The 27,339-nt window shown below is 44.8% G+C and overlaps 1 protein-coding gene across 4 annotated transcripts in view; it reads left to right on the top strand.

Moving 5' to 3' along the window:
• The window catches only part of YPEL2 (yippee like 2), a 35,343-nt gene extending 8,412 nt beyond the window's left edge, over positions 1–26,931 (top strand). For all 4 annotated transcript variants that reach the window (XM_075168467.1, XM_075168466.1, XM_075168468.1 and 1 more), the window contains 4 exons: positions 4,690–5,002; positions 23,596–23,639; positions 24,429–24,537; positions 25,972–26,931. In XM_075168467.1, the coding sequence (XP_075024568.1) occupies positions 4,886–5,002; positions 23,596–23,639; positions 24,429–24,537; positions 25,972–26,061 (360 nt within the window). In that variant the 5' untranslated portion in view covers positions 4,690–4,885 and the 3' untranslated portion in view covers positions 26,062–26,931. The remainder of the gene's footprint in view (positions 1–4,689; positions 5,003–23,595; positions 23,640–24,428; positions 24,538–25,971) is intronic.
• The last annotated feature ends 408 nt before the right edge of the window (positions 26,932–27,339 follow it).

Below are 27,339 nucleotides of genomic sequence, written 5' to 3'. Positions count from 1 at the left end.
TTCCTGAATTGCTAACAGTTTCATGTGAAAAGTGGCTTTTGGACAAGTGGAGGGTGAATACTGAACTAAAAAGTTGTCTGAACAGCAAAATGTGTGTCATGGTTTTTCCTTCATGGAGGTGGCATCTGCTTAAAACTTAGCAGGATTAAGCAGGGCAGCCCTAACATACACAGTGCTTGTAAGCAGTACATTCAGCTGATTCTCTCACTGATAACCACAGTAAATGATGCTGATAAGCTTTTTCCCTAGAATTCTTTCCTTCTGTCTAAACCAGTTTTCTGACTTCTCGTGAACTAATTAATAGGCGCAGGTTTCTGATCCATTGACTTGAGTGTGTCCATCCCAGAGATAAATTTCTCTTGAAGAATGATAAAATAAAAATACTGGATTATGTTGCTGGTGACAGATACTCATTTCTCTAACAGTATTGGGCACGATGATAAAGTAATCAAAGCTTTTTTTTTTTTTAAAAAAGTTAATGGAATGACTCCACTAATGCCCACTGTCAGTGAGGCGGATGAACATTAACTCATCATTCTGAAAAAACAGAGGTACAGCCTAAAGTCATCCCCATGCCTTTGTTCTACAGTAGAATGAATGCACTGTTAGCTGTTAAATGTATTTTAATTAAAATGTGTTTGCCACTAGGACAGAAAAAAAAAACGGAGGTTGGTTTTTGCATTGCTGAGAGCCACGGATCCTATTAATACATTTTGAGATGATATTCAAGACAGAAATGGGTCCTTACAAGCTCATAGGATGTAAGAATGCATTTCCTATTGTTTTTCCCTCCTGTCCCTTACTATGATGAGGACAGAGCTCTTGTGTACATAGCGCACACAAGCGATCAGACTGTCAGGCTGAAAGCTGTACAAAGGTAGTGCCTTTATAAAGTATGGTTATCATATATGAGCTTATCTGAAGTCTTTTTCAAGGCAGTTTCTTACCTGGGTTTCCCACCAAGATTTTAGCTCACAAATCTGTATTCTCTCCCCTGTCTTAAGCAAAGCGATAAATTTGTTTTGCCTTCTCAGCACAGTACAGAGAACAGGAATTGCAATTAATCTTAATCTGTGCTCTGATACCATCTCACTTGAATTTTTTTTTTTTTGTCCACTTCTAAAAGGTCAAATGTTTTTGCTGATGTTAAATGTGTTATGAGGTCAAATAAATGAAGGCTCATTAAATGCTTTTGCAGAAAGCTGCATGCAGCAGATAATTTGTGTGTGTGTTCATTTCTGTGTTAGATAAATGCAGTTGTAGTATTTCCTCTTTTACTCATTTTTCTAGAGCATTGATGCTTAGGGGGCCTGGACAGAGGGGTCAGTAAACAACAAATTAAGGGATTGCTCTTGTATTATTCTGTTTGGGTATCATTTATGTCTCCATTTGGCTTTGAGGATGCCTGTGGACTGCTTTCTCCAGCTGTTGTGCTGCAGAGCGAGGCAGCTGATCAGAAATGAAATGTTTGGCATGACGGTGTGGGAGGGAAGTAATAAAATCGGTGGTTGGTCTATCTACCTATCCGTGCTGAAGAAAAGGAGAAAGAGGGGATTGCACCATTTCATTACAAATCAATGGAATCTAAGGTTTAGACAAAGTCTGTTTTCTCATTCAGAAATCGGGTAAAGTGATTGCCAGTCCTTTCTTTGCGCTTTTCTCCAGCTGGTCTGTCCAACATAATTTGTTTCTTTCAGACAGGGCTTGGTGCTTTGCTTTGGAATCCAATTGCATTTGGCCCCAGAAAAAGCACACTAAGTCTCCTGCTTCCTTGCACTTGGAGGACAAGGCACATGGCTCACAAATTCCAAGCTGTGAGATCTGTTATGGCTGGGATATAGCGTATCAGCTGCTGAATCAGGGGCTTGGAATTTGGGGGTGGTTCTGTTGTCTTGTGACTGTAAAGGTTGGCACATGGTTAGTTCAGGAAGGCTGGGATGTGTTACTTACATCTAATCAGCAGAAAACAAGGAAGGATTCTGCTTTTGGTTCTTCTAGTTTTGCATCTTGTTTCTGCCCTGTTGCAAACCTAAGAGTTCAATCCTCAGTGTCCCTCATCTTGGAGGGGAAAACAATGCTACCTAATGCAAAACTAACTCAGTTTTGACAAAATTCTGGTGCACATGGAGAACTGGGGCAGCATATAGGTGAAGACTGCCTGATTTCTCCTACTTCTGCAGTTAGTGTAAAAGATCTTGCTGAAATCCAGAGATGCAGCTACGCACTAAAGAGCGCACAGGCAGTCTGGTTAGCTACAGGTTGGCCAGATAAATTCCTGGAAAGACCCCTTTTGGCTGAACAAGAGCAGGTTTAGTTCCTAACAAGCTGGAAATTGTCAGGATGGGTCTTCCAAAGCTCTCACTGTAACTTTAATTGGAAAAGGTTAATCTGATTAGTTAGTGTTTGCAAAGAGCTTTAAGGATGAAAAGTGCTATGTAAGTGCTGACTATTATGATCATGATAGATATGCTTTCTCAGCGGTTTGTGGGATGAGTAAGACTCTTTTTTCCCATTTGAATGTAAGGGATCTGCCTTCTGGAGAGCAGAAGAAAAATATTTCAGAAAAAAGAAAAAAAAAGGGTATCCTGTTATCTTACTGGTGTCTGCCTCCTGTTGAGCACTGTGCATGGTCATAATATAATGAACCTTTGACTGCACCAAATGATGCCCATGTGAGCCTATGACAACCCTCCAGTATAGTGCTTGTAGGACCTGTTCACTGGAAACCTTGCAGATAGCGTGCCTGGCTTTTGGGGATTGTCCAGCTGGTGGTAGGTTCCGGGGGTAATGCTTTCAGAAGCGCTAAAGCAACTTGGATACCTTGAATCTTCTTTTTCAAAAATGACAAGAAGACTTAAGAGCAGAAGTGCTGAAGACAGGGGTTTCTATAATTGGTGCTTTGGTACCTAAGTGATGAGGTTTTTTGCAGATCTCGCTGTCTGATCACACACGAGGCTTTCCAGCAGACAGCAATAATGGATTCACAGTCTGATTGTTGTTGTTCTTTTCAGTATGACTTTGACAGTTTTGTCACGGTGAGATACTTCTGACTGATGCTATCGCTGGGCAAAAGAGATCATCTGAATGGGATGCTTATGAGTTCTGCAGGACTGCCTCCTGCAACAATTTTCTTGGGTCCTGCCTTCAGTTCCCCGATTGACTTTCTGATTTCCATCCCGCTGTTTTGACAGTTTCCCCTTTAGCAAGTCAGAGAGATGTATTTGCTCCGAACGGTGGCAGTCCATCAGCTCCCTGCAGCATACCTTGAACCGGGGGTGTGGCTGGTGCTCTGTCTGGGAAGGCACGTCCTACGGAGCCGCGGCAGAGCCAGCTTAACGTGCAAACTCCAGGGAGCTGTTTTAGCAGCGTATCAGCGTAGTGACCTGGGCTGGCTTTATTCTCACCTGGAAGATTATCGGCTATGCTTCAGGCAAGTTACTCATGCCGGCTTGGAGACCAGCTCTTAATCTCTTGTACTTTTCTGTTTTGTCCACTTCAGAAATTTCCATTGCAGGTCAGGTCTGGGGTTTTTATTTCTTGTTTTTCTTATTTTTTGAGGGGTGTTGGTGGTGTTCCAGTATTTGATACACAAAGTGCAGACTCAGAAACTGAACAGAATCGCATGTTTTATGGAAAGGAAAATCCTCATGGGAGGCGCAGCCAGAGTTCATGATTAATTTGTAGAGCGTGCATGCACGCCATGTACCAGGGAGGGAGGGGAGGTGCTTCCTTTATCCTTCTTCCATCCTCAAAAGAAACATTTGTAGCTGGTAAGGCTTTTAGATGTGGGATCTGAAAAACTGATTTCTGCCAACAAAAAAAGACCCAGACTTGAGCTGCCTTGCAGGTTCTCTCAGATGATGTTGGTTTGTAAAAAAGTGTTTCCATCCTGAATAGGATTTTTAACTGTCTCTAGAATAGTCTTCAGAGGCTGCTCCTTGCTTTGAGTGCTGTCAGATATTCTGAGTAAAAAAAAAAAAAAAAAAAAAAGAAAAAAAATACTAGAGTGCAGTTTATAGAGTAGCTTCTACCTTCAGAGCTTGCAGGGAGTTATAAAGGAGAGCGTGATGAAGTAATCCTCCATTTCCCGTGTGGAAACTAGGGCAGAACGGAGGGAAGAACTGGTTTGGTGACTGGTGTACTTTCCTGGTGGCTGAGGAAACCCACGTCCAGCTCCCAGCTTTCCCGTGGGCTTCCGGGGTGTCGCATCAGTGAGTCACGCAGGACAAGCAGCCGGCAGGACTGACTCTGGGTCCCGACTTTCTCCCTAGCTAACAGAGCCCGGCTTTTCCAAGCGGTGGTGCAGAGTTGGACCTTAAGGTGTGCAGTTCCCCAGAGGCGTTTAGGAGAGTAGCCTTGATGAAAATCATCTTTTTAGCATCTTTGTGGCTCTGTAGTCACTTCCAAATCCCTTAAGTGTTGGAAGAATGAATAGAGATTGTGAGTGTTGGAGCGATAGGAAGATGGTAGATAACAGAAGCAGGAAGATGCGAGGGCGGTCAGCAAGTCAGTGGCTGAGCTGTGAGTAAAACTCTGCCCTCTTGATCTAATCCGCAGACAGCACTCCTGTCTCCTGGCTGCTCCGGCTCTTCCCTGCTCTCTTGATCAAAGGCTAGATCGACCTGTGGGCTAGGAGACCGTTGTCGCCTTTGTGAGCTGAGTGTTCTGTCTGTTCTTTTTTGAACTTAGGTTTGTGTGAAGTCCCCCATTCCCTCTGCCCGAATCTCCTCCTCTGAAGCGGTCACCAGCGTGTGGAGCCTGCCCCACACCCATCACCTGCCAAACCACGGCCTTTACCTGTGTCTTCCGGTGTTTCCCGTGCGACCCGTCCTGCGGGAGTGCCTCCTGGGCCACCCCAGAGTTCACGCAGCGCTCAGTGGCTCCAATGGTGAAGATGACAAGGTCCAAGACTTTCCAGGCATATCTGCCTTCGTGCCACAGGACCTACAGCTGCATTCACTGCAGGGCTCATCTTGCCAACCACGATGAGCTCATTTCCAAGGTACGTCCATGACCTCACCCGCAGGTGCTGGGTGGACGCCTCCTCCCCGGGGAGCGGAAGGGTGCGTTCGCTCGCACTGCGGGTCAGTTGCTGTGGAAGTGCCTGGCCTTAACCGGTACTGCAGTTTTTGCTTGGAAAACGGGCTCTCAGTCTAAAGGATCTATTTGTGAGCTGCCATTTTTGTTTTAAGTGATCTTGAAAATAGCTGTAGGGGACAGGTTTCCAAATTAGGGCCTCTGGAGCGCTTACAGGTGATCTGTCTCTTCCCATGATATCGCCGCCTCCCTCTCATTTCCAGCTGTAAAACTGCCCTAACTGATGGCCAGGACTGCATAAATTACCTTCCCGATACTTCTTGTTCACGTACAAAGGGTTGTTGCATGATCATGATTTGGAGGCGAAGTGTCTGGAGATGTTCTCTCTGTTAAATTCTGAGCTGTACCAAGCGACTACGCTAAAGCCCCTGCTTAAGGGAAGGTTCTCTGATGCTTCTAACGAAATGTAAGTTGACTTTCCAAAGACTGATGAGTTGTTGCTCAAACCCTCGTATTTTTGCCAGTCTACTAAGAAGACACTTGGCAGTGAAAAAACAAGGGATGGATGGTAGGATGTGCTCTGAGCTGGGGAGGGTGGAAGAATTCTGTCCTGTCTTCTGATCTGTTGATCACAAGGGGAAGAGTCTTGAGGATAAGCTAAATTAAAAGCTTTCAGAGCCAGTAAGTCAGGGGCCTTTGATGCAGAGGGAGCAGGCCAGTAAGAGGATCTCTTTCTGAAGTGCGAAAACTAAACTTTCTCAGAGTGTCTGTTGGAGCCTGCAGTGCCTTGCTGTGGTCAGGCATCAAGTTTCCAGGTTTTGGCTGCCTTGGCAATCAACTGTTCCATAAAGTTTATTCAGCTTATAAAATTTGTGTTCAGAAAAAGCAGACACACCGTAAGATTTATTAGCTGAGATGAGAGGAAATTGCACTGTGAGCTCTGTGTGTGTGCGTGCGCAAGTTAAACCAGTTCAAGCTTCTTGGAGCAGCCTTGAGAGAAAAGGCAGGATCACAAGGGACAGGGGTGCTCTGCCCGTTAGACAGTGTGTAGTGCTTCCCCCCTTCCTGTTCGCACAGAAAAGATTAGAATGTGTCACCTTGCACCAAGGGCGTCTGTCCTTACAGTGTTGACATCTTAGCAGCTGTGGAGGTCCTTTTGGATTCTGCGTGTTGGGTGCTCAGACCTGTCTCCTTCTGTTGGAGGTTGTCTCCTTCCTTTTTCTCTTGCTTGTTGCGTGGGCCAGGTTGAGCCGCACCTCTGTGATGTTGTCTCCATGCCAAACAATTGAATTTAAGTATTCTGGTATGAATAATGCTGATGGCAGACTGCTACAATTTTAGTTTTCGCAATTTCTGAATAGACAGGCTATCACTTCTGAGTCATTCTGGGCCTCGTGGGGCCTCCTCTTGTTCTGGTACAATTGCAGTGGTTCTTAGCAGAGCTGTCCTTGAGGGCTGCAAAGCTTCACGCTTTTAGAGAGGAGGAGGTTGTACATTTCCTCAACAGAAAGAAGTTTTGAAATGTAAACGTCAAAAGCAGTCTGTGCCCAGGTCTGGATGTGAAATACATTCAGCCTCTTGGACCAGCTGTGTGACTTCAGGCTCCTGTGCTCAGTTGAGATATCTATAAAATGGGGTAGTCACTCCCCTGCCTTTTTATTGGGAGAGTTGTTACCAGCTGGATTTTGTGTTGGAACACAATATGCTTTACTGAATAAAGAAGGAGACTTGTTTTACTTACTGTTTTTATGGTGGATTGGAATTTGTGCTCTGCTTTTTTTGACGCGGCTGGTCCCCAGCCAGGGAAAACACAAGGCTGTGCATGCCCGGTGGTTTCACCTTTGACACTTCCTTCCCCTCCTTGTTCCATGTCCATGCTCTTTCTGGTCGGCTGTGCAATGCAGCCAGCTTTGCAGGTAAGTAGCTTCCAGCAGGGCAATGCCAGTGCTGCAGACTGCTTGGAATTTGAGCTTCTAGCCGTCGAGGCATGCAGTAACTGCCCAAGAATGCTGACTGCTAAAATGTAGACACGGGAGGGAAGATATGAAAGCACAATATGAGGCTATGTGTATCGAATCGTGGAAGTATTAACTACAGTGTGCTGCGGTGCTTGTACCTGCTCGTTCTAAAAGTTCGTTGTAGGCTGTGGTGTAGATTTGTAAGAGTGTTGGGACCACGTTGCTGGTGGAGCACTAGCAGGTCATGCAACTTGAATGCAAAGGATTTGGGGTTTTAGGTTTTATTTCTCAGAGTTATAAACCTTAATAAGATACATTCTTTGTATAACTGAAAACCTTACAAAAGTAATTGTGCAATCATAATTTGTACAACTGGCTATTAAACTGAGAACAGAAGGGCAGTCCCTGCCTCAAGGGGTTTCCAATATGCGTAGAAACTTTCCCAGGCAAACTTAAATAGTCATCTTTTTATCTGTTTCAGTTAGGCTTTAAACATCTCCCTGAGGCCGCCTGCAGTTCTTTCATCACAGCCTTATATTAGCATCTAAGAACCAGGCTGTGCAATTGCTGTGCTTGTTTTCCATATGAAAATATGGCAAACGGAAGGAAGAAACAAGCACCGTGAGGATTGAAAAGGGAGTGGGAGATTTTGTCAAACCGGAGTGTTTCTCAGTCTGCAGTGTATCCCATCTTGGACCTGACTATGTCACTTTAATCAAAACAGCCCAAATGACACCATCTTTGGAAACATTCCCCAGAAAACAGGCTTTTATGTAACAGCAGGGTGTTGGTGATTTGGCTTGATGAAATTAATTCCTCTATTCCTTTTGCCCCAAGGCAGAGACCACATGAGAGCTGTGCTGCTTTGCATGCCATGAGCTTTTAGCTCCTTTGGATACATATAAATTGCAGCATTGGCTCATGCCGTTGGCTGAAACGCAAGCTGGATCTGAATCCCGGTATTGTTCTGTGTCAGTCCATACTTTATTTCCTCTTCATCTCCAAGGTTCCCCTCTTAGCCCTTCAGCACCAGTGTCAACTTACTCAAAGTATTTTGCCAGGACTGGGTATCCGAAACTCTTTGACAAATATGCCTTGGCAGGGCAGTTTTTGCTTTCTTTTCTACTTAAGGAAAACTTTGTGCATTAAAATGGGTGGAAGGTTTCTCAATAAGCCGTTGCTATTTAAAGAAAATAATCGATGCAGAGGCTTTTAAGAACATCCAAAACTGTTACACGAAGCCAGTTACCAAAATGTTGTCTGCTTACTTGGCCCTTTTATCTTCTGCAGCTGGAGGGAAAAAGTGGTTTAGTTTGTCTGATTTGTAATAAGATCTAAATTGTGGGTTGGATCGTCTGGCCAAGAAAGGTCTTACTGACTTAGGAAATAAAAGGTGATCAGGTAGATTGGGTGGAGTGAGTAACTAGTTTTTCTTTATATATCTGGGTTAGTATGAGTGGAGGTTCTTGTTCCCTTGTAGCAATGCATCATTTAAAAATCTGTGCCAAATTTAGTACATACTCTTGTTTCATTGCTTTTTCCAATGCTTAAGTGGACTGAGACTTTGGGAACTCAACCTTGCCCTGCAACAGATTCCTGTGTGACCTTGAGAAAGTCACTTAATGTCTTTGTTCCTCCTTTCCCTACCTGTACAGTTGAAATGCTGTTGTTTTGTCCAGTCTGTGTGGAAGATAAAGCTTTGGAGCAGGTACTGTCTGCTCTTAGGAATTAGTACAGTGTGTCCTAATCCTCTTTGGCTTTACTGTAAAAACAAAAATACCATGCCAGGCGACTGTAGTTAAAAAGCATATTTCAGAGCCTTCCAATTGCCAAAAAATAAGTGAAAGATACTTCTCGTTACATTTATCCTTCCCAGGCACAACATCCCATGGTTTTTAGAATGTTGAAGAAAAATATATATTTGACAATCAGTGGTGGCAAAACCTCTCCAGGAAGGAGATAGAGGGGCTTTTCTTGAGAAGTGTGCCTTCCGCATCATTTTCTACTGGGGCCTGGGGGGACAGCTAACATAATAGATACTCAACAGTGTAAACAGCATCTTGTCTCTTTCTCAAAGTGGCAGATGTGATCCTGGTTTCTACCTACTCTGTGCGATCCAAACTCTTTGTCAGCCTTTTCTGTTTGAATTCATATGTACCTGGTGTCCAGTAAAAAAGGATGGGAACAAGAGCAGAAAGATACAGGCCAAACACAGCTGCATTAGTGTCTTGGTTGCCGACTTTTTTTGCTATGTGAACAGTAATTCAGCAGAAATGTCCCTGATTATGGAACTATGCAGGGAATGTCTTGTGGGCGTCCTGCAGTTTCTTTTTTTCATGAATTACTGTGATCCAACTGCTAAACATTATGCAGTGATGTATCCTCTGAAGTTAGCCTAAGGCTTGCTGAGGAAGCGTGATGTTTTCCTTTGATGTCTGCGCAGGACCCTTACTGAACATGAATGTGAAATCCTTCAACACAAAAGGCTGCAGCTCCTCCAGCATAGAGAATTTAGAAAAAATGAGAACTTGTGTGTGCCTGACCTTCTCAGTTGGGGTTCGGTTGTTAGATAGGGAACACTTAGAAGCTCTCTTTTCTATCTTCTTCGATAGGAGTTGCTCCCAAACATTGTGGCCTAGCTGCTTCTCTGACTTCTCCAGCAGACTGCTGGAGCCTGAGCTTGTTGGTGCAACAGCCTCTTGGTGGGCTTTATGGCATGCTGATCCATGTTGCAACTGGGGGATCTTAAAAGGATTTGAAACTTTGGTGCCGGCTTTCAGATAAGTTATGGATGAATTCAGCAATTTCGAAGTATTTGATGCACCATGTATAAGTGAAGTAAGCAGCCATTGTTGGGCTTTTTGTTTTTCTTTTTTTTTTTTCCTTCTTTCTTTCTTTCTGTGTGGGGAAGGCGGTGTGTAATGTTCCTAGCACTTCGCTTCTCATGAACCAGCCAGTGTTGGTATGTCAGTTCGCCTTGAAGACATGAAGTTATTTGCTGGGCAGGGGAAGCATGCACACAAGCTAAAACAATAATCCTAAAATTATGATGTGGTTGTTTCAAAACTTTAATCTAATGGAAAAAGAAAGAGACATTTAGTAAGTGTCCAAGACTCATCAAGTGAAAATCCTGCATTTCCATCATTGGAAAAAACTGTGTGGAGTGAGGCGAGTATTCCTGTTGCACGGGTAAAGTTCTTACTATTTTTCATTACATGGGGTTCCTTCTTGCTTTAAAAGTAGATCTTGTTTCTTCCCAAATATGAATTTAAGTTCCCAGCTTCATGGTAATGAACTCTTAAGGCCAGGAGGAGCTATCACATCATCACATCTGACCTCCTCTAGAGCATGGGCCAGCAGATTTCATCATGATTGCAGCACATCTTTCAGAAAAAGCATTTAGTCTTGATTTGAAGACTTCAGGAGGGAAAATTCACTGCTCCCCTGGTCATTTTTTCCAGTGGTTAATCATCCTTACTATTAAAAATCGGAGACTTTGAACTTAGATTTGTCTGGCTTGTGCTTCCCGTCATTAGCCATTATTTTCTTTCTTTTGCTAATGAAATAGATCTATATTACCTACTATTTCTCCCTATAAAAAGTTGTGGTATACAGTGACCAAGGTCACTCTTGATCAGTTTTTTGATAGGCTAAACAGATTCAACTTTGTCATGGTGCAATGTTATTTTTTCCAGTTCTATATCATTTTTGTGGTTCTCTCCTACATCTTTAGCATTTCAACATCTTTTTGTGGAATGGAAACCGGGCTGGTCTCATTGTTCCAGCCTCAGGCTCAGCAGTGACATCTTTACAGCATGCACATTTCATAATTGTATTAGTCTTACTGGCTCAGCGCTGCACAGTAAGCTTCTGTTCATTTATTTGCTGTTAGCACTTTATGCACCAGGTTTATCAATTTTATGCACATTTCTAGAAGATCCAGTAGCATTTGGATCCTGCTTTTCAGCTCTTGTTCCCTAATGAATTGTCACTTCTAGGTATTATTTAGAGCTCACTTTTAATTGCAAGTATTGCTAGAGTTCAGTCTGTAAGTGATGAATAGCGAAGCAGTTCTGTGATAAGTCATTAGCATTTTTTAGCTTCCCATTTCACTGCTGTGAACTTGTGGTAAGGTATCTTGTAGTTCTTGGCTTCCATGAAGTTTAAAGTTAAATGTGGGTTGAGGGGACTTCAGTTCTCAGTAGAACAGTGTGTCATCAAAGTTGTGAAATGGGAGCCGTTTCCTTCACCATCTTGACCAGGAGATTGACCGTTGCTTGGGCAGAGGTGAACCCTTGCAATCGCGCTCATCCCCAGGACACCTTTACGAGACAGATTGGTGTTTGCTGTCCTTGCTGGCCTATATTGCAGCAGGGAGGAGGGGATTGGGTCTTGGAGGCTGTCATTTGAGTACCTCTCATCAGCTCTAAGAAGCCTTTATTTGAGAGGGAATAAACAAACAGAAATGCCCTTTGCAGGAAAAAGTCAGGATATGAAATCTGAGCTGTGTAATGAGTATTTATAATACCTATTCCATAGTACAGCTACCTAAACTAGATCTTTCTGTCCTGTGTAATTGCTTCCTCTGGGGCTTGCCCCGCAAGTTAACTGTGCTCCCTCAGTTCCTACTGTCCGTAATGGGATCTGAAGACAGTCAGGATCAGGCTTTTACTTCATCAGGATGTGGTTGTTTAATAGAAAAAGCCCAAGGTAATTCGTACCTCCTTGTATAATTGTGTTTATACAGCAATTAATTGCTATGTGATTTTAAAATATTTCATTCTGTTCCAAAAAAGAAGGAAAAAGGTAATAATTCAAAACGGTTTAGAATTCCCTGTCAGGGAGGAGGGACAGGGTAAAAATGGATTTTTCTAATCCATCACTTTCTTTATGGAAATAACTCTCCTTTTCATTTGCTGCTTCCTCTGCCTTAGAATTGATGACCTGGGCATAAATAAAATATTGTTCCCATTTATTATCCAGGGAACTGCCAGGGACGAAGGACAGTGAATCATCAGGGTTTTTGCTGCAACTGCTGCAAATCCTGAACAACTGGAGCACGGAGTTGATCAGGTCTGAGCCTTCCTGGGTTCGTGGGTGTTTCAGTTGTTGGCCCTTGCAGTTGGAAGAGGAGGAAATGCCAGCAGGCTCGAAGGCTTGCTGATGGGGTGAACTGCCCTATGAACTTCCCATGCAGGTTTGTACTTTTAATCGGATTTATGGTTGTAAGAATGAGCCCAGGAAAAACGCAGATATGAGCCTCCCAACTCTGAGACCTCTAGTTTAATCTGTAATTAGTCACACGCGCACGTGAGTGTGGGGGCCACGCAGGGAGGGCTTTTTCACCTCCTGCCTCTTGGGGAGAAGACCCTGGCTTCTCAGGAGGAGTCTCTTATGATATTTTCTGTTGCAGTCTCATTTTATAGTGGCAGGAAATGCTATCAGAGGGCTTCACATCTGTTTTAGGGGAGCTGTTGTGTCTGCCAGCGAGAAGCAGACCTCTCTAGGAGTCTGGCCTCTCCTGGAGAAGGGGCCTCAGCATCCATCTGTCAGAGGTGTTTGGCCTGGCAGTTTTTCTCATCCAGCAGAACTGAAATGGGCAAGGATTGAAGCTGGAGCGCAGAAGGAAACTCCACCCAGAGTCCCCTCTCTTAAAATACATGGTGTGTTTGCATGGAAATTGCAACTGTTAGAATAAGTAGCAATAACAAAGGTAGAAACTGAGACTGTCTCTACCTGAAACCTGGAATTTGAAGATTTCCAGTGATCTCTCTCCTTTCAGTGATTGCCACACAAGGAATGAGTTAAAATCAGATTAAGCTTAGCTGCTTATGGAGTATCTCAAATATGAACACCTTGATTCCAGCCCAGCTCTGAATGGGGAGGCTGGGGAGAAATGCAAGCGTGGGTACATGTGGTCTGCTTCAAATCCGTCAGAGGCTCGGCCTGTCCTGCACTCTGGCGTGGCTGAGAGAGCTCAGTGTCTGGGGACCTGTCCTCTGGTGCACACGTTTTTGTTCAATTTCCATAGAGGGCACATCCACAGTAATAAAATAAATTTCAGTACAACAATGCCTGTTTTATAGTAGAGACGAACATTTGGAATTTAGGCAACAGATTAAACGATGAAGGATAACTTTTGATGAACCTTCTCAGCAGTAGGGTGTACGTATGGTGGCTTCATCTCACTGCAGTGGATCTTACCCAGGGACAGAGAAGAGCTGCTGCCCTGGACAGATCTGCTTTTGCTGAAAAGCAAGTCTGCTCTCATTGTCAGCATTGGTGCTACTGTGAGCTTAGCGGCTGCATTAATGGAATACAGTGTTCCGCTGATACGTGGACAGTCACTATTATGCTTCTAATTAAATAACTTGTTGCATTAGCAGTTTCCATCTTCCATGCCCGTTCTGTCTTGTGTTTATCTCTAAAACCCATGCAGTAGCAATAATTAATGTGGAAAGAAAGGGCTTTACCCTCCCTCCTGCCACTCCTTTTTAAAATGACTTGATTGTTGGATGCTTTGAGCCAGCATCAACCTGCAGGAAGATAGCAGCACTCAAAAATGGGGGAAAAACCCCACAGCTGCTGCTGTAGCAATTGCAGATTCACCAGAATAAAATGCATTTTTCATCTCTCTGTATCCAGAAAGACACCACTGGGCTTTGTTGTCATCTTCTGTAGTTTTTCACAGTAAATAACAAAGTGCTTCTCTCCGTATTGTCCTACATACCAAAATGTAAAGGCTTGCGTTCGATGGATGTCACTGATGACTTAAGTGCTAGAGATGCCAAACTCATCTCAACTCCCTTGAACTTCCTGCAGATCGGGGAATGCTGGTGTCTGTTGGGAATGGGGCTGTGGAGGTGGAGGATCAGGGTTAACCAGCAGTATGGCCTGAGGCCCAGCACGAAGACCTGGAAGATGTGGATTTTCATTTCCTTCTCCCATCCCATGTCATCTAGATCAGACAGTGAATGTGGAGCTTACCATCTCCTTTCAGGCGTGCGTGTGGGAGATGGCCTGCTCTTCTGCAGGGCTCAGGGCACTGCTCCTCGGCGGAGCTCGGTGCACTTCATAGGGATGAACATCGCTTCTGCCAGCAGGCATAGCTTGGTAGTTTTCCTTGGTTTAATGTTGGGTAAATGTCGGTCTTCTGTCGGTCGTGGTCTTCTACTTGTTGTCAAGCAGGAATTAACCTGTGGTCTCTCTCTGTTTGTGAGTTTGTGGCTTGCTCTCTTTAATCCAGTGCTGCTTCTGTGGGCTGGCTTGGCTTACCGTTTGGAGTGCTCTATGTGGGGAGTGAAGCAGATCTCTAAGATATGTCCCTACCCTTTCTCCTCACTCCATCTTTCTGTGGGGTTGTAAGTGCTTCTTAGGCAGTGCACTTGCCGTTATTTTTGCCTGATTAAGCAGTCTGGTATCAATACGTATGTAGTTTCCAGAGGTTGGTGGAAATCATTAGAAGAGCCTGGATCTCTTTTAACTCTTCCCCAAAAAAAGAGATCGGTTTCCCATGAGATAGAGGAGAATTTTACCTGCACTGTACATTTGTATTATACAGCACTTTGTTCCCTGGCAGCAAGAGGCAGGGGAAGGACTGGGGATGACGTGTATACCCCACAGGAGGAAAACTGGACTTGCTCAAAGAACTTGATGCTCAATTCCTTTCCTATCTGCAAGGCCTGTGGTAGATCTTGAATCCTTGATCTGAAGCGAGGGCATGTGGCAGCCATCCATGCTCGCAGAAGCTGCGCCGCCCTTCTTCCTCAAGTCCGCCCAGTGCTGCGTTAATGCAGGAATGGATTTTCCTTTGGCAGAGGGAAGCTGAACAGGAGAGGAAGGGAGAGGTCGTTCCCTGGTACAGTACCCGTGCTCCCTGCTCTCACGGGGCTGCAGGGCTCTTAGTCACACACATCTATCCTCCCCTGCTTGGGCTGCAGAGAAGGGGGAGCTCCATCTCCTGCAGTATTTACTTTTAAAAGCAATTACTCTGATACTGCATCTGCTTTGTTTCCCACAGTATTTCCATCCTTTTTCATCTTAAAGTCAAGTTTTGAAGTACGACAGCAGCAGCAACCAGAGACCATCAAAATCACAAGAGAAGCCCCAAAATACTGTGAAGTTTTATAGAAGTAATAAATTTGGTGAATTTTTATTTGCCTTCAGTTGTTTGCGCCTTTAGCATTCACATTTTGAAATTTCACTTTGAAGTCTGAGGGCTAGAAGCACATTTAAAAATAAATAAGAGCAGAGTCCCGGAGCCCAGGGCTTTAACAAGGAGGCTGAATAGCACAGGACTCAAGATAACATGATGAATCTTAACAGCCTTGCATTTGAACTGAGTCAAAGTCTGGAGGGGAGCGTGCCAGGTGTGTTGGAGGGAGAAGGGGACAGAGCAATTTGCAACTACTTTCTGAATTTTGACATGCTTTATAGAGTTTTGTTCAGGCTTCAGCTTAGCAGAGCGGTGGCTTAAATTGTGCTAGAAAACCTTGCACTTGAAGAAGAACGAAAACCTCAATTTAGGCAATTTGTATTTCCCTAAATACTGATCTTCATTAATTGCAAAGCCTCCAAAGAGATCTCTCCTCTGCAACTGCAATATAAAATTCCCCTTTGAAAGAAGTCTCTTGTTCTCCCCTCTGGTGATAATGGGCAGTTGTGCTGACACATGAATTAATAACTGGGAATTTGCTCCTGGATCCTGACCCATTTAAATCAGTTTGTACAGCCTATCTGCCTGGGAGCAACACAGCCCCGTCGGAGCATTGGTGTCACCTTCGTGTTGTGCTGACGTGTGTTCGAGAACCGCTCCGATGAACAGGACAGAGCAGCGTTTCATGGCTCACTTCTGATGGGGTCGGGCATCTGTACTCTCCCACTTGTTTTCCTTCTTCCTGAGCAGCGTTGATGTTACGGAGATAACGCTGCAGGGTGTGCGCCGAATATCATCTTGTGGTTCAAGATACTTTCTCCTTAGTATTTTTGCTGTCTTGTGAATGGTGCTGATTTTTCTTAGTTTCAACTCCTAGAAAGATGAAAAGATGAGAGAATCTCACTTTAAAAAAAAAAACAAAAACAACAAAAAACCTGTTTTAAGTTCTTTTTTTAAAAAAAAAAAATCAGCTACTACTACTATTTGCCTGAATTTTGAGCCAAGCTGAGTGTTTTAAGGATCAGGAGGGGATGGCTGGCATGTGGCACTGGAACACTTGGATTTCAGAGGACAGCAGAGAGTCTGTGCGTGCTAAAGGGCTCTTGTAGGTTCGAGTAGGTCTGAAGACGGCTTCAGCTGGCGGTGACAGCTAACTTCTTTCAGCCTCTTTGGAAATTCTGCCCTTCAGTCTCTTCTGGTTGTGGCACAGGGGACAGAGGACTTGGACCCAGCTCACGCTGCATTGCTTCTGCAACGTGAAACAGTTCCAAGGGGTGAGGTTCTCCTCCGCACACAAAGCAGGAATTGATGCTTCCCCCCAAAAAGTGGGATATAGCAGAAGCGTGAGGTTCTTCAGTCACTGATAATTTGCTCCATTAAATTGACCTTTTCCCTGACCGCATCATCATACAGCCTTTTCTGAGCAGCAGGGAATTTATTTCACAGGAGGCGGAGGCGATGCCAGCGGGATAGCCTGCTGGTATTTTTGCGGGTGTGTGTTCAGACCTTTTGCACTGTCTGGCTGCAATCTCTCCCCACCTATCCTGTGCGGTGAAAGTGCTGAGTAGGTTCCTGTTAGGACAAAAGGCTCTTACCAAAAACACGTCTCGCCCCTGCTTGTGTCGGGTGTGGAGGGAACAAGGGGGTTGAATGAACACCTGCTGCTGCCAGGAGGCAGAAAAAAAATCGTAATAACATCTCCCATCAAGAAAAAAAAAACACGTAGTAACATCTTTCATCTTTCCAGTATGTGCACCTTCCTTCTCACAGACTACATAACCTGAGACATAAACACGGTGTAAAACTGCTCGGATGTAGCTGTTCCTCGGATGAAACATGGCAGACTCATAGTTATTCACTGTGTAATCGCACAGCAACGTAAACTGCTGGGGAATAAGGCCGTGCTGAATTAATTGAATTACTTGAGAGAGGAGTTTGGTCCACTAATTCCGTATTGACTTTGGGCTTTAAATAGCATTAAGGACCCACGTTAAAACTCAATTAAAACTCAGGAACACAGTTTGAACAGGGTAAGGTCACATGTGTGCACGAGGTGGAATAATGTAACCGGTTCCCTTGACATGGGTCTGTATCTTGCATAATCAGAGCAAAATTGAATCTCAGTTTAATCTGGTCATTGAATGTTCCTTCTGTGAGGAAGAATAAGGTGGAATTAATGAACCCTGAGGAGGTCTCTGTAGTCTGTGCAGATACAGGGACCAAGTAATTGAACTCATGCTCCCTTGGGAAATACTTGAATATGATGCAAGTAGGTGGTTGAAGTGGCTCGCGCTGCCTAGTGCAGCCCCCAGGATCTGCAGCAGGTATTTTCGTAGTTAAATTCTCCCAACTTACTTTCCACTGTGCAGTGACTCACAAGTGACCTCCTCTCAGAGTCATCATGCACCTAGTGCTGTTACCAGGCATAGTGGTTCCTCTAAACACATTGGAGGACTTATCTTTTTAATTAAATCATTGTTGCCATAATTAATAGGGTTTGAAAGGTGCCATTAAGGCAGAGCTTTCTGTGTGATGTTGGTTGTTAGGTGGGATAGCAGCTGATAGGAATTGGGTTGAAGTGCTAGAGAGAGCGGGAGGAGTGTGAGGAAAACCTGTGTTTTGGAGCATATCTTTATATGCAAACTTGTGTGCACTCCAGTTGCGTTGACATCATGCTTTGGTCGTACTTAAAGGTCTCCTTTCCCTATTCAGATTGTATTTTATGAGAACATCTCATCCTTACATGTTTAAGGGTTAAATCAGCAGCAAGAATAGATAAATCTTACAGTCAGTGTTGTGCAAGTGACTGTAGTAACTTAAAAACAAAAGTTGTACACGTAGGTGGGAAATAAGTGATATCACAGCTATCTCTGAATAGATCATTGGGTGAATTTTTCTCCCACAGGCTTCAGTGCCTCTTAAACCCGCGGATTCATAATACTGTTTCTCTCTTACTGAATTGCTCTGTCCCAGTGGGGGTGTCACAAGCACAGAAAACATGTCCTTTTTTGAAGAGTCCAGATGGCAGTGGTCATTTGGCTCCTCCTGATGCTACCATTTCGCATTGCCTAGGACGTGCCGACTGCCGTTGCTCTCCGGCGGTAGCTTTGGGCTCTCTGTTCCTGTTTGCATCCTTGCAGTGAGAATTATTTCTAGCTTTCGAGAGCGTAGCCTGGAGGGGCACACTCTGTTCCTTTTTCCCCTTGTACGTCTTTGGGACCAGTTGCCTTTTCGTTTTTGTTTTATTGGTTTCTTAAAAGGCTGCCAGCTGGATATAGGTAAGTGGGGGTTTTCTCTGCTGCAGTCTGCAGAGAACAAGCATCAGTATGTAGCCATTTAGTCCTGGCAACTGCTTCCTCTTTTTCCAGATGATTCCAGCCAGCTCTTTTTGTGGTTAGCCTATTGTCGAATGCCGTCACAAAGGCTTGGGGTATTAATCCTATCATCTGTTCAGTGTGTGGAATTGCTGAGTGGGCTGCGCAGTGAATGAGAAGCTGTAGGTACTAGGGAAAAGGGGTATGGTGTGTAGGCGTGTTTGGAGCACATTCAGAATTCATGCCTTTCCCCGGCTGTACTGATTGAATGTAAAAATTTCCTTCTGTGTCTCCAGCGGTCACCAGTAACGGGAATGTGCAAGTGCGAAGGTCTGATGGTGATGGAAAGGCAGGTGGAACGTGAAACAGGCTGGAGTGATGGAGGGGCATAGCCCTTCTCTGCGTCTGTGGCGGTCTGTGTGCTGTTGCTCTACTGAAGAAGGCTCTGAAGGAGTCATGCATCTTGCTCAGAGCAAACAGAATGGTAGATTCAGCACTGCACGTTGAGGCCAGAATATGGACTAAACCAAACTGACAGCTCCCAAGGTCATGGGTGTTGAATATATAAGGATTCAGCTTTGAGTTTTGGAGGCTGAGTCCATCTCTAGCAAGCAGAACGTGTCTGCCACAAAGGAGCTGGCACTTCTTAGATGCTGGCTGCGTGTTAACGCTTCCTTCTGTGGCAGATCTGGTTTAACAGCGTCTGTGAAACCCAAACTCCCTATCCTGCAGACTGTCTCTCGCTAGAGCTGCAGTTCTGCACTGTGGTTCTTTGCCAGCAAATTTAGTTTGAGAACTTCCTACTCTGAATGACTTGTGTCTGCCCCCATACTGTGATCATTAAGTAGACTGTGTGATTGCCCTTTAAACTGGATGCATGATATAGTACAAGGAGAAAAAATTATTTCTCTCAAACTCACCCACCCCCACCAAGTATTTGTTTTTAAAAATAATGATTTCACAGATCTAATTTCGAATCAGCACAGCTGAGGGGGCCATAATGAGTGTTTGTAAATTGGGTGATAGGAACTTCTTAAACCAGAGCAGCTGCCAAAGGCGTCTTAACATGGAGCTTCTGCCGTAACAAGAGACAGCTTGGCAGGCCAGGATCTGCAGCCGAGTAGCTGACTCCAGGCTTGTGGTTTCCCACCTGGGTGCTCAAATCAGCACTCCTTAGGCCCTGCAGCTTTCAGAGCCTCCATGCGGAGTGGAGCACCCAGGAGCGGGGAAGGTTTTTGAACATGAGTAGTCGGGAGGAAAAAGCTGTGTATTGCACATCTCAAAAGCCTGTGTTGTTTTTTAGAGGGCTCAGGCAGGATGGGGAGGGAGAGCTTTGTTGCTGGCATATACAGACACGTTTCCAGCCAGACATTGAGCGTTAGCAGTGCAGAGACAAATATGTGCTTGGGCTTTCAGTGGGAAACAACAACAAAAAATCCTTTCCATTTCTTTCAGCTGGAAAGTGATGCCAGGAGCTGTTGTTTTAGAGAATAAGAAGTCTGGATTTATAAGCATGCATGTGAGATACACCTTGGAATGCGTATCAAGAAAATCTACATAGAGAAAATGTGTAGCATAGAAAGTAAGTCTTGCTGCTGACTGTCACTGTTCAGGGAAAACCAAACGTGTGGTGGAAATCTCTTTTTGTGTTTCTTAAAATATAAAAAAAAACCCAAAGAAAAGAACACCTGTTTGTGTATAAATAGATCTGTTTCTTCTGATTTCATAGTGCCCGTTACAGCATGTGCCAATTTTTCTGGAGTGTCAGAAGAGCAGGAACATCTCCAGAAAATGTTGAGGTTACAACACCGAGATAAAACCTGCCTGTGCTACCTTTACAAAGATACAGTCGGCTTAGTCTCACAGAGAGCAAATGCACTGGTGAACTTGAGGTGGTTGCCAGCCTTTTCTCACTTCTTTTTATATGATTTGCCAAATCCTCAGCTAGCTGGAGGGTGAATATTAAGACAGACAGCAGCACTGAAAGCTAAGCAGTGATATGTTGAAAAATTCAGCTTGGGCAGGAGATAATTAATGTGATTTTTTTTTTGCAGTGACCGCCCTTTAGATACCCTAAAGCGCTGGCTTGAGCTGGAAGGAAGGGCACCTCTGAAAGGATGCTACTGTCCCCTGAGAGGGGGCTGGAATAGTGTCCAGTGAGCCCCGAACACAAAGCTGATGGGTTTGGTTTTGTTGTTTATTAAAGACAGGCCTTTGTACAGCAGTAATGGAAAATCCTATTTCTGTACCAATAAAAACTTTGCTCCCATGGTTGTTGTTATTGGCAAACTTAGTCACTTTGGTGTTTATGGAAAAGTATTTACTGGGAAGGACTGGATGGTTAGCAAGCTTCATCTGCTTTCATTTTGCTTTGATGGCACACATGTTGCTATGGGACCTTCTGTTTCATTCCTGTACCCCATCTACAGTCCATCCTTCCAGGCTGGTATCCCTCTTCTGCAGCGTGGGCAGCCAATGCCCCTGCTGTTTGCTGTAGCAAGATAGAGCGTTGCCTGGGTCTGGCTTGGACTCTTTTTTTTGGCCTGGGGAGGCATCAGCTTTGTGTCGGTTCCTACTTTACCACACAGGACGCTGAAACAATGCAGCGTGTGTTTTGTAGCAGTCAGGCTAGACCTAGTTGGCATGTGGGGTATCAGCCAGCTGACAATAACAATAATAAAGAACTTGAGTGCTGCAGAAGGATTAAAAGAAGCTTCTCTAATAAATGCAATTACACAAACATGCTTGAGCCATGTGTCCTATTTAATTCTTGCCCAAGACGAGGCATTCCTCAGGGTACTGCTTTTGTCTGAGTGAAAGAGATATCCAGGTGCCTCAGGCGTCCTCTCTGAATCCAGAGTGGCTCTTCTGTGCCTTGGGTGGCAACAAATATTGGGCTTCAGATTCCTCTGAAGAACAGTTATTCCTCCAGGACTGAGCCAATTCTTTTGCCAGGCAGTGACTTTATAGCTGGCAGAGCCCTTGCTGCCATCCAGACCTCACAGGCAGCTTTCGTTGCTGGATGTGGCTCCCTGCCTGCATGCCCTGTGGCATTGTGTTTGCCCACAGAGGTGCCTCTGCTCCGTGGTGAGGAGCCTTTTGCGTACGTTCTTGCAATTGGGGATCTTCCAGTGGGCCTTCGCCACTTCTGGAAAGTACCTTGACACCAAGAAGGGCACGAGGCTAAACACCGTCACAGGCTGTACTTGTTCTCTTGTCAGGGCAGTTTTAAATCACGCCTTTAATGTGTTTTGTTCTCTCCTGCTGGTGGGTGAATTTTCCGTCTCTGCCTTTCACATGAACAGGGCTCATGACGGAGAGAACGTCTTACAGGCTGTCACAGAGCTGCTTGCTCTTAACCCAGGCAGCACCCAAGAAATACTTGCTGGAGTTAATGGGTTGGTACCCCAGTTCTGGGAATTGGGACCGTGAGCTGGAAACATGCAGCAGCCTCCCCAGTGCAGAGGTGGCAGGAGGCAGTTGATTAATGCAGATTGTGGATGTAAGAAACGGGGTCCAGATCCATCCACAGGCTTGCTGATTCTCGGGCATGGCTTTGACTTTGCTTCTCTGGGAGGCAGCGGTTGGGCAGGCGTCGGGGTGCATCCCTAGGGCTGGACTGATGGGAAGGGACAACCTGGGAAGGGCAGGGACCTCCCGGAGATTGCTTTATGTGACACAGGGAGAGCACGTTTGTGCTGCCCCAGGGTCGGGTCATGCTTAACTTAACAAATGACCGGTGTTAGTGGGCCAGGGATGTTAAACCTTGAATGTTACTCACTTCTCTCAGAGATCTGTCTCCACCCTTTTAAGAGTATTTAGTCTGAAGTCATTGCTCATCTGTAGGAGCTGAGGTTTTATGAAAACCATTAAATATTCCAAGGTTCCTGGTAAGGTGCAAAGTAAAGGATCAAATGGTCCAGAAAAGCTGCTCTTTGACTTTCCGAGCTCCTTGCCCCTCAGCGCGTACATTCCCTGAGGTATCTCATGAGGTAACTTGTGTGCAGAGAGCAGCTGTGCTCTTGCTCATAAGCACCAAATGTTTAATTCAGTATGTGCTTGTCAAAGTACATTAAAAATGCAGGTAGCGCTTGCTGTGTGTGAGCCAGCTCTTGTGAGCGAGGCGCTGTCACAGGGTGATGTTACAGACTTGACACAAACGGAGCCTGCAGGCTCTTGGAAGTGTCCCGGCTACCTGGAGTGTCCCACCGGGCTGGCATTGCCCCACTGCCTTCGAAATGCTGCCTTTTCGTGGTGGTGCTGTAAGATCCCGAGGAAACGTGGGGCAGAGAGGATGTGCCACAACTGGTGATTATCTGGTATGGTTTTGCTGCTATGTGGTTCTCTCTTGTCCACGTTCATCTCTATCCAGTTGTATCTCGTCCTATGTTTAGATCCAGTCCTGAAGATCTCGCTGGCATCAGTGGGAGTATGATGGCTTGCAGACACTTCAGCGAGGTTAAGGTCTTTTGTAAAATCACTAGAGTAGAGGTTGTATTTGTGTGCACAGCACCTTGCACAGATAGGTCCCAGTCTCTCAGTTTGGTTCAGCGTCCGCGTGTGCAGTCTTCCTGAGGGGAATTCACGTGCTGTCAAGTGCAACAGCGGTGTTTCAAAACTCTGGCAGTGCAACGGGAAGACTCCCTGAGCACCTTGGTTTTAGAAAAGGGATTCAAATCAATGTTTGGCAGCAAGGCTGCATTAGGTAAGGTTGAGGCATAAATTCATAAACAGAACTGAAAGGGTGAAAATCGACATTGCTGGGATACGAGAGAGAAAACGGCTTAACTCTTGAAAAGTACGTTGGGCTTGTACGGCACTGGAAATGCTGGTAATATCAGGTGAAGTTCCCGGTGGGCTGCCAGTACGCCTTGTGAAATGGGCAGACATTAGAACTGGGGGCAGCTGCTCCCTTCCCATCTGCAGGACAAGACCTCTGTTCATCAGTGCTCATCTCCTCCTGACATTTCGCTTTGTGCTCTTTCTGTTTTGAAGACTCTAACGATGTGCGTTTCTCAGGCCCTGGCTAACAGTTGCTATAACTACCATTAATGCAGCCGTTGAGGGCAGGTCCTGGTTTAGCCTTATTTCTATCAACCAGCCAACCGAATTTTGTTTTCTTGCCTTTCAGTCCTTTCAAGGAAGCCAAGGACGAGCATACCTCTTCAATTCAGTGTGAGTATAACTTTGTACATATCACCTCTGCATCTCTCAGGATAGATTTAAGAAAACCCTCATGAAGAAGAAAACAGAAGCACAGTCTTCCTTTAGAAAACCTCTGCCTAAGACTTGGGAGCTTGCTGAAAATGATTGGAGAAAGAGGCAGGAAGGCACTGATTCATATTTGAGTTTATGTTGAGGTTTCAGATAAGCAGCTAGGAAAAGCTGGATTTTTTCATCATCAGATTGAGAAATACGAGCTAACAGATGAGTCATTCTCTTCTCAGAGAATGTAGTTAGACCAAAAAGTAAAAGTTTCGTAAATGTAGAGAATAAATGATATCTAAATACGAACTTACTTTTTAGAGCTAGCATAAAAATTAAGTATAATTTTCCCAGTGACTGAAAATAGTTTTGGTGAGATGACTGCTGGGATGTCTTTCAGAAGAACTGCTGATTTCAGTTACATTTTTCAAGTTTCCATTTGGGAAAGTAAAAGTACCATTTTATCAATTTGGAAATGAAAATCTTTCTCGAATGCGTAATTAGTGCAATTTACTAGAATGTTATTAATCTTCTGTTCAAAGCTTTATAGAATTTTTAGTTGAATAAAAATTCTGTTTTACCTTTTCATTCTGCTCGGGAACTGCAAGAGATCTTTGTTTCGGGCACAGCTGTGGTACTCAGTATCCTGAACCTCCTGCTTATGTTTTCAAATACTGCAATAAAATTGCTGTCAGCCTCATTGTAGTGTCTTGCTGTGGAAGGACATACTAACAGGGAGCATCTCTCCTTTTTCCCCAGAGTTAACGTGGGTTGTGGCCCTGCAGAGGAGCGGGTGTTATTAACAGGATTACATGCGGTTGCAGATATTTACTGTGAAAACTGCAAAACCACACTGGGTTGGAAATATGTGAGTATCAGTATCGTTTGTTTTTCCTGTCGACATCTTTGCTCCAGCCCTTTCTGAAGGTGTGTGTATGGTAATGTGGTCTTGTGGAAAGACCATTAACTGGGGGACCAGAAATGCGGGTTCTGGTCTGTAGCCACGTCTTTTTTCCTTCCTGCGTTTCCATTTTCCCTCCTTGTGTTTGTTGTGTCCATTCAGAGCAGGAGCTCTTTGTGGCTAATGTATTTTTAAACTAAGAATATACACTGTGGGCCTGATTTTGGTGGGCATCCCTTAGTGATACTTAACATAAATGAGGATAACTTCAATCAGTCTTTTGGTTCATATTGTCTTTTTTTCCAGACGATAGCAGAATAATAGAATGATCCATGTATTGTTAATCCTATGTCCTTCCCACTGGAAATGCTATTGAATATGAGTTTATCTGTTTGCTGTCTCTTGCTCTTCATAAATGCAATTACCTTCAAATAAAGGCTTACGCTACATCCTAATTTGTGCTTCAGGAGGCACGCAGCATACTTGTTTGTCAAAACATTTTGACCAGTGTCTAAACAAAACATATATTGTATCTGTGGCCTCTGGACAGACATATTCTTTAACAAATCAGTTGAAAGGTTATAAAAAGTAAAGCACCAAAAATTGATGCGGTAGGAATTCATGCAGAAACACAGCATGGATCTCACAAATGGAGGAGGACACTAAGTACATAAATGGAGTTTATTGTAAAACTAAATACAAAATTTTGTAAACACAGCAGTAAGCCCAAGCCTCTCCAGCAATAGAATTATATTATTTCAAATGCATTACGTGCACGCAAACAGCACACTTGAGCAGAGCTGAACCGCTTTTGAGGATGCAGCCTCAATAACGGGGGTCCCTCCTGGTTAGGGATCCCATAGATTTCCTTACTTCTTCAGTGGTGCGGTGTTGAAGCACTGCGTGCTTTAGCTGCAGGCACACATCTCTGTAGAGCGGGTCCTTCTCGTCCCTCGGTGCCCCTTCGCTCCGTTTCCATGTGAAGTTTGCCATAACCCGCCTTGTTCCCGATGGTAGTGTTTTTACAGCATGTTTCATCAGAGGACTTCTGCTTTCTTAACAAACGTTAATAAATTCTCAGACCACCCTAGAGAGAGGTGGATTTTATCACTGATGATTCCTAAAGCATAGTTCAAGCAGCAGTTGCCGTTGGCCTACAGAAAGCTGCACGTTTACGTGGTGCCGATTGTTCTTTTTTTCTAGCCTGTAAAGACAGCTAGAAGGAGGATTTAAGATTCCTCCAACGTAATTTTCCTGAAAGCCAACAGGAGGGCTTGCAGTTTGACTGTTTTACTCTGTAGACAAGGCTACGACTTGTACCAGCATTCCCAGATCTGGTCTGTAACTGCAACTTTACCTTCGGATATCATCTTGATCTCATTCTTTCTCCTTTTTTTTAAGGAACACGCTTTTGAAAGCAGCCAGAAGTATAAAGAAGGCAAATACATCATTGAACTAGCTCACATGATCAAGGATAATGGCTGGGATTGAACGGAAAGAGCCCAGCCCTACCAGCGTGTAAGAGAATGCCATCCAACCGAACATTATATCCAAGAGTGAGAGAGTGACTGAACGCTTGGTTCCATGCATTTAGAGGCTCTGCAATTTGGGAGCATCTTCACACCCTTCTCCATCTTTATTGGTGACTGGCCTCTAAATTTCTGTCTCTCTGTCTCTTTGCTTTGTATCTGTTTGTGAGTTGACCCTGGCTGCTTCTCTCTCTGTTCTGGCGTTGGCTAAGAGAATGCACCGAGTGCCCGACAGCCATTCCATGTTGATGAATGTTTAAGTACAAACTGAAGTTGGCTCTGTGGTGGCATTTTATCAGAAGGTCTCGGTGCGGGAGGAAGACCCGAGTTTTGGGCAGGAGAAGGTGATAGGGGGTGGGGAGTGGGCCCGAAGGGAAGTCATCAGAAGTTGAAACTGTACTTCTCCTTTAAGTCCTTGAAACCAAGGCTTGAAACTATCTACTTGTCTAAATGGACAGAAAAATACCTCACGGCTGCGTTCTCTCCGAGTCGTAAAACCGCTGCTCCGTCGGTGGAGCTTCAGTCTAAGCCGGCTGAGCACAAGTCATAACCAGTTCCTCCCGCAAGCTAATCGCAATTCTGTGTTTTGTTTGCCATTTATGAACTTGATGTTTGGGGGGGGAGGACCTGAAGGCTGGAGAGATTCCCTGCCTTTCCTTTTTCTGACTGTTTCAGGGTAGGTAGGCCAAACATCCCGACAAAGCACAGCTGTGGGGAGCATCCTCACAGCTGGAGAAACCAAATCCTGACTCTTGAGCCCTTCAGAGAGGAGGAGAAAACCACTTAAGGCACAAGGGGGCTGGAGCTGCAGCTTAGAAGATATGACGGGGGGGAGAAGAGGCACGTGCTAGGCAAGAAAGAGGAAATGACGCAGAGGAGGATGGGGACAAACTTAGTAACGCAGGGTATCCCTTGATTTCCCGGCCTCCACTGAGCACCCTTGGGGGTCTTTTACCAATCCTTCACAAGTGCGAGTAGGAAAACGCTGTTAGAGAATCTTTTTCTTCAATCCCAGGCCCCAGTCATCAGCTCCGCTCTTGGAGCCTGGCAGAGAAATGGTGTGAGAGCGGGGAGAGGAGGGAGCAGAGGAGCCTGGCGGTTGTAGCAGTATTGCACAGGTGGATATTTCAAGCCATGAGGTATCCTCCCCAAAACCTTCCCCCCTTTTCCCACTCCCAGAAGCCTGTTGCAGGCACAGGGAGAATGGGAAAGAAAAAAGAAATTAAACATCTTCCCCCTA

The sequence above is a fragment of the Calonectris borealis genome, chromosome 19, assembly GCF_964195595.1.
Source record: "Calonectris borealis chromosome 19, bCalBor7.hap1.2, whole genome shotgun sequence".
NCBI classification, from domain to species: Eukaryota; Metazoa; Chordata; class Aves; order Procellariiformes; family Procellariidae; genus Calonectris; species Calonectris borealis.
Note: the sequence above shows the minus strand (reverse complement) of the source record. Positions and strands in the feature narration are given on the sequence as shown.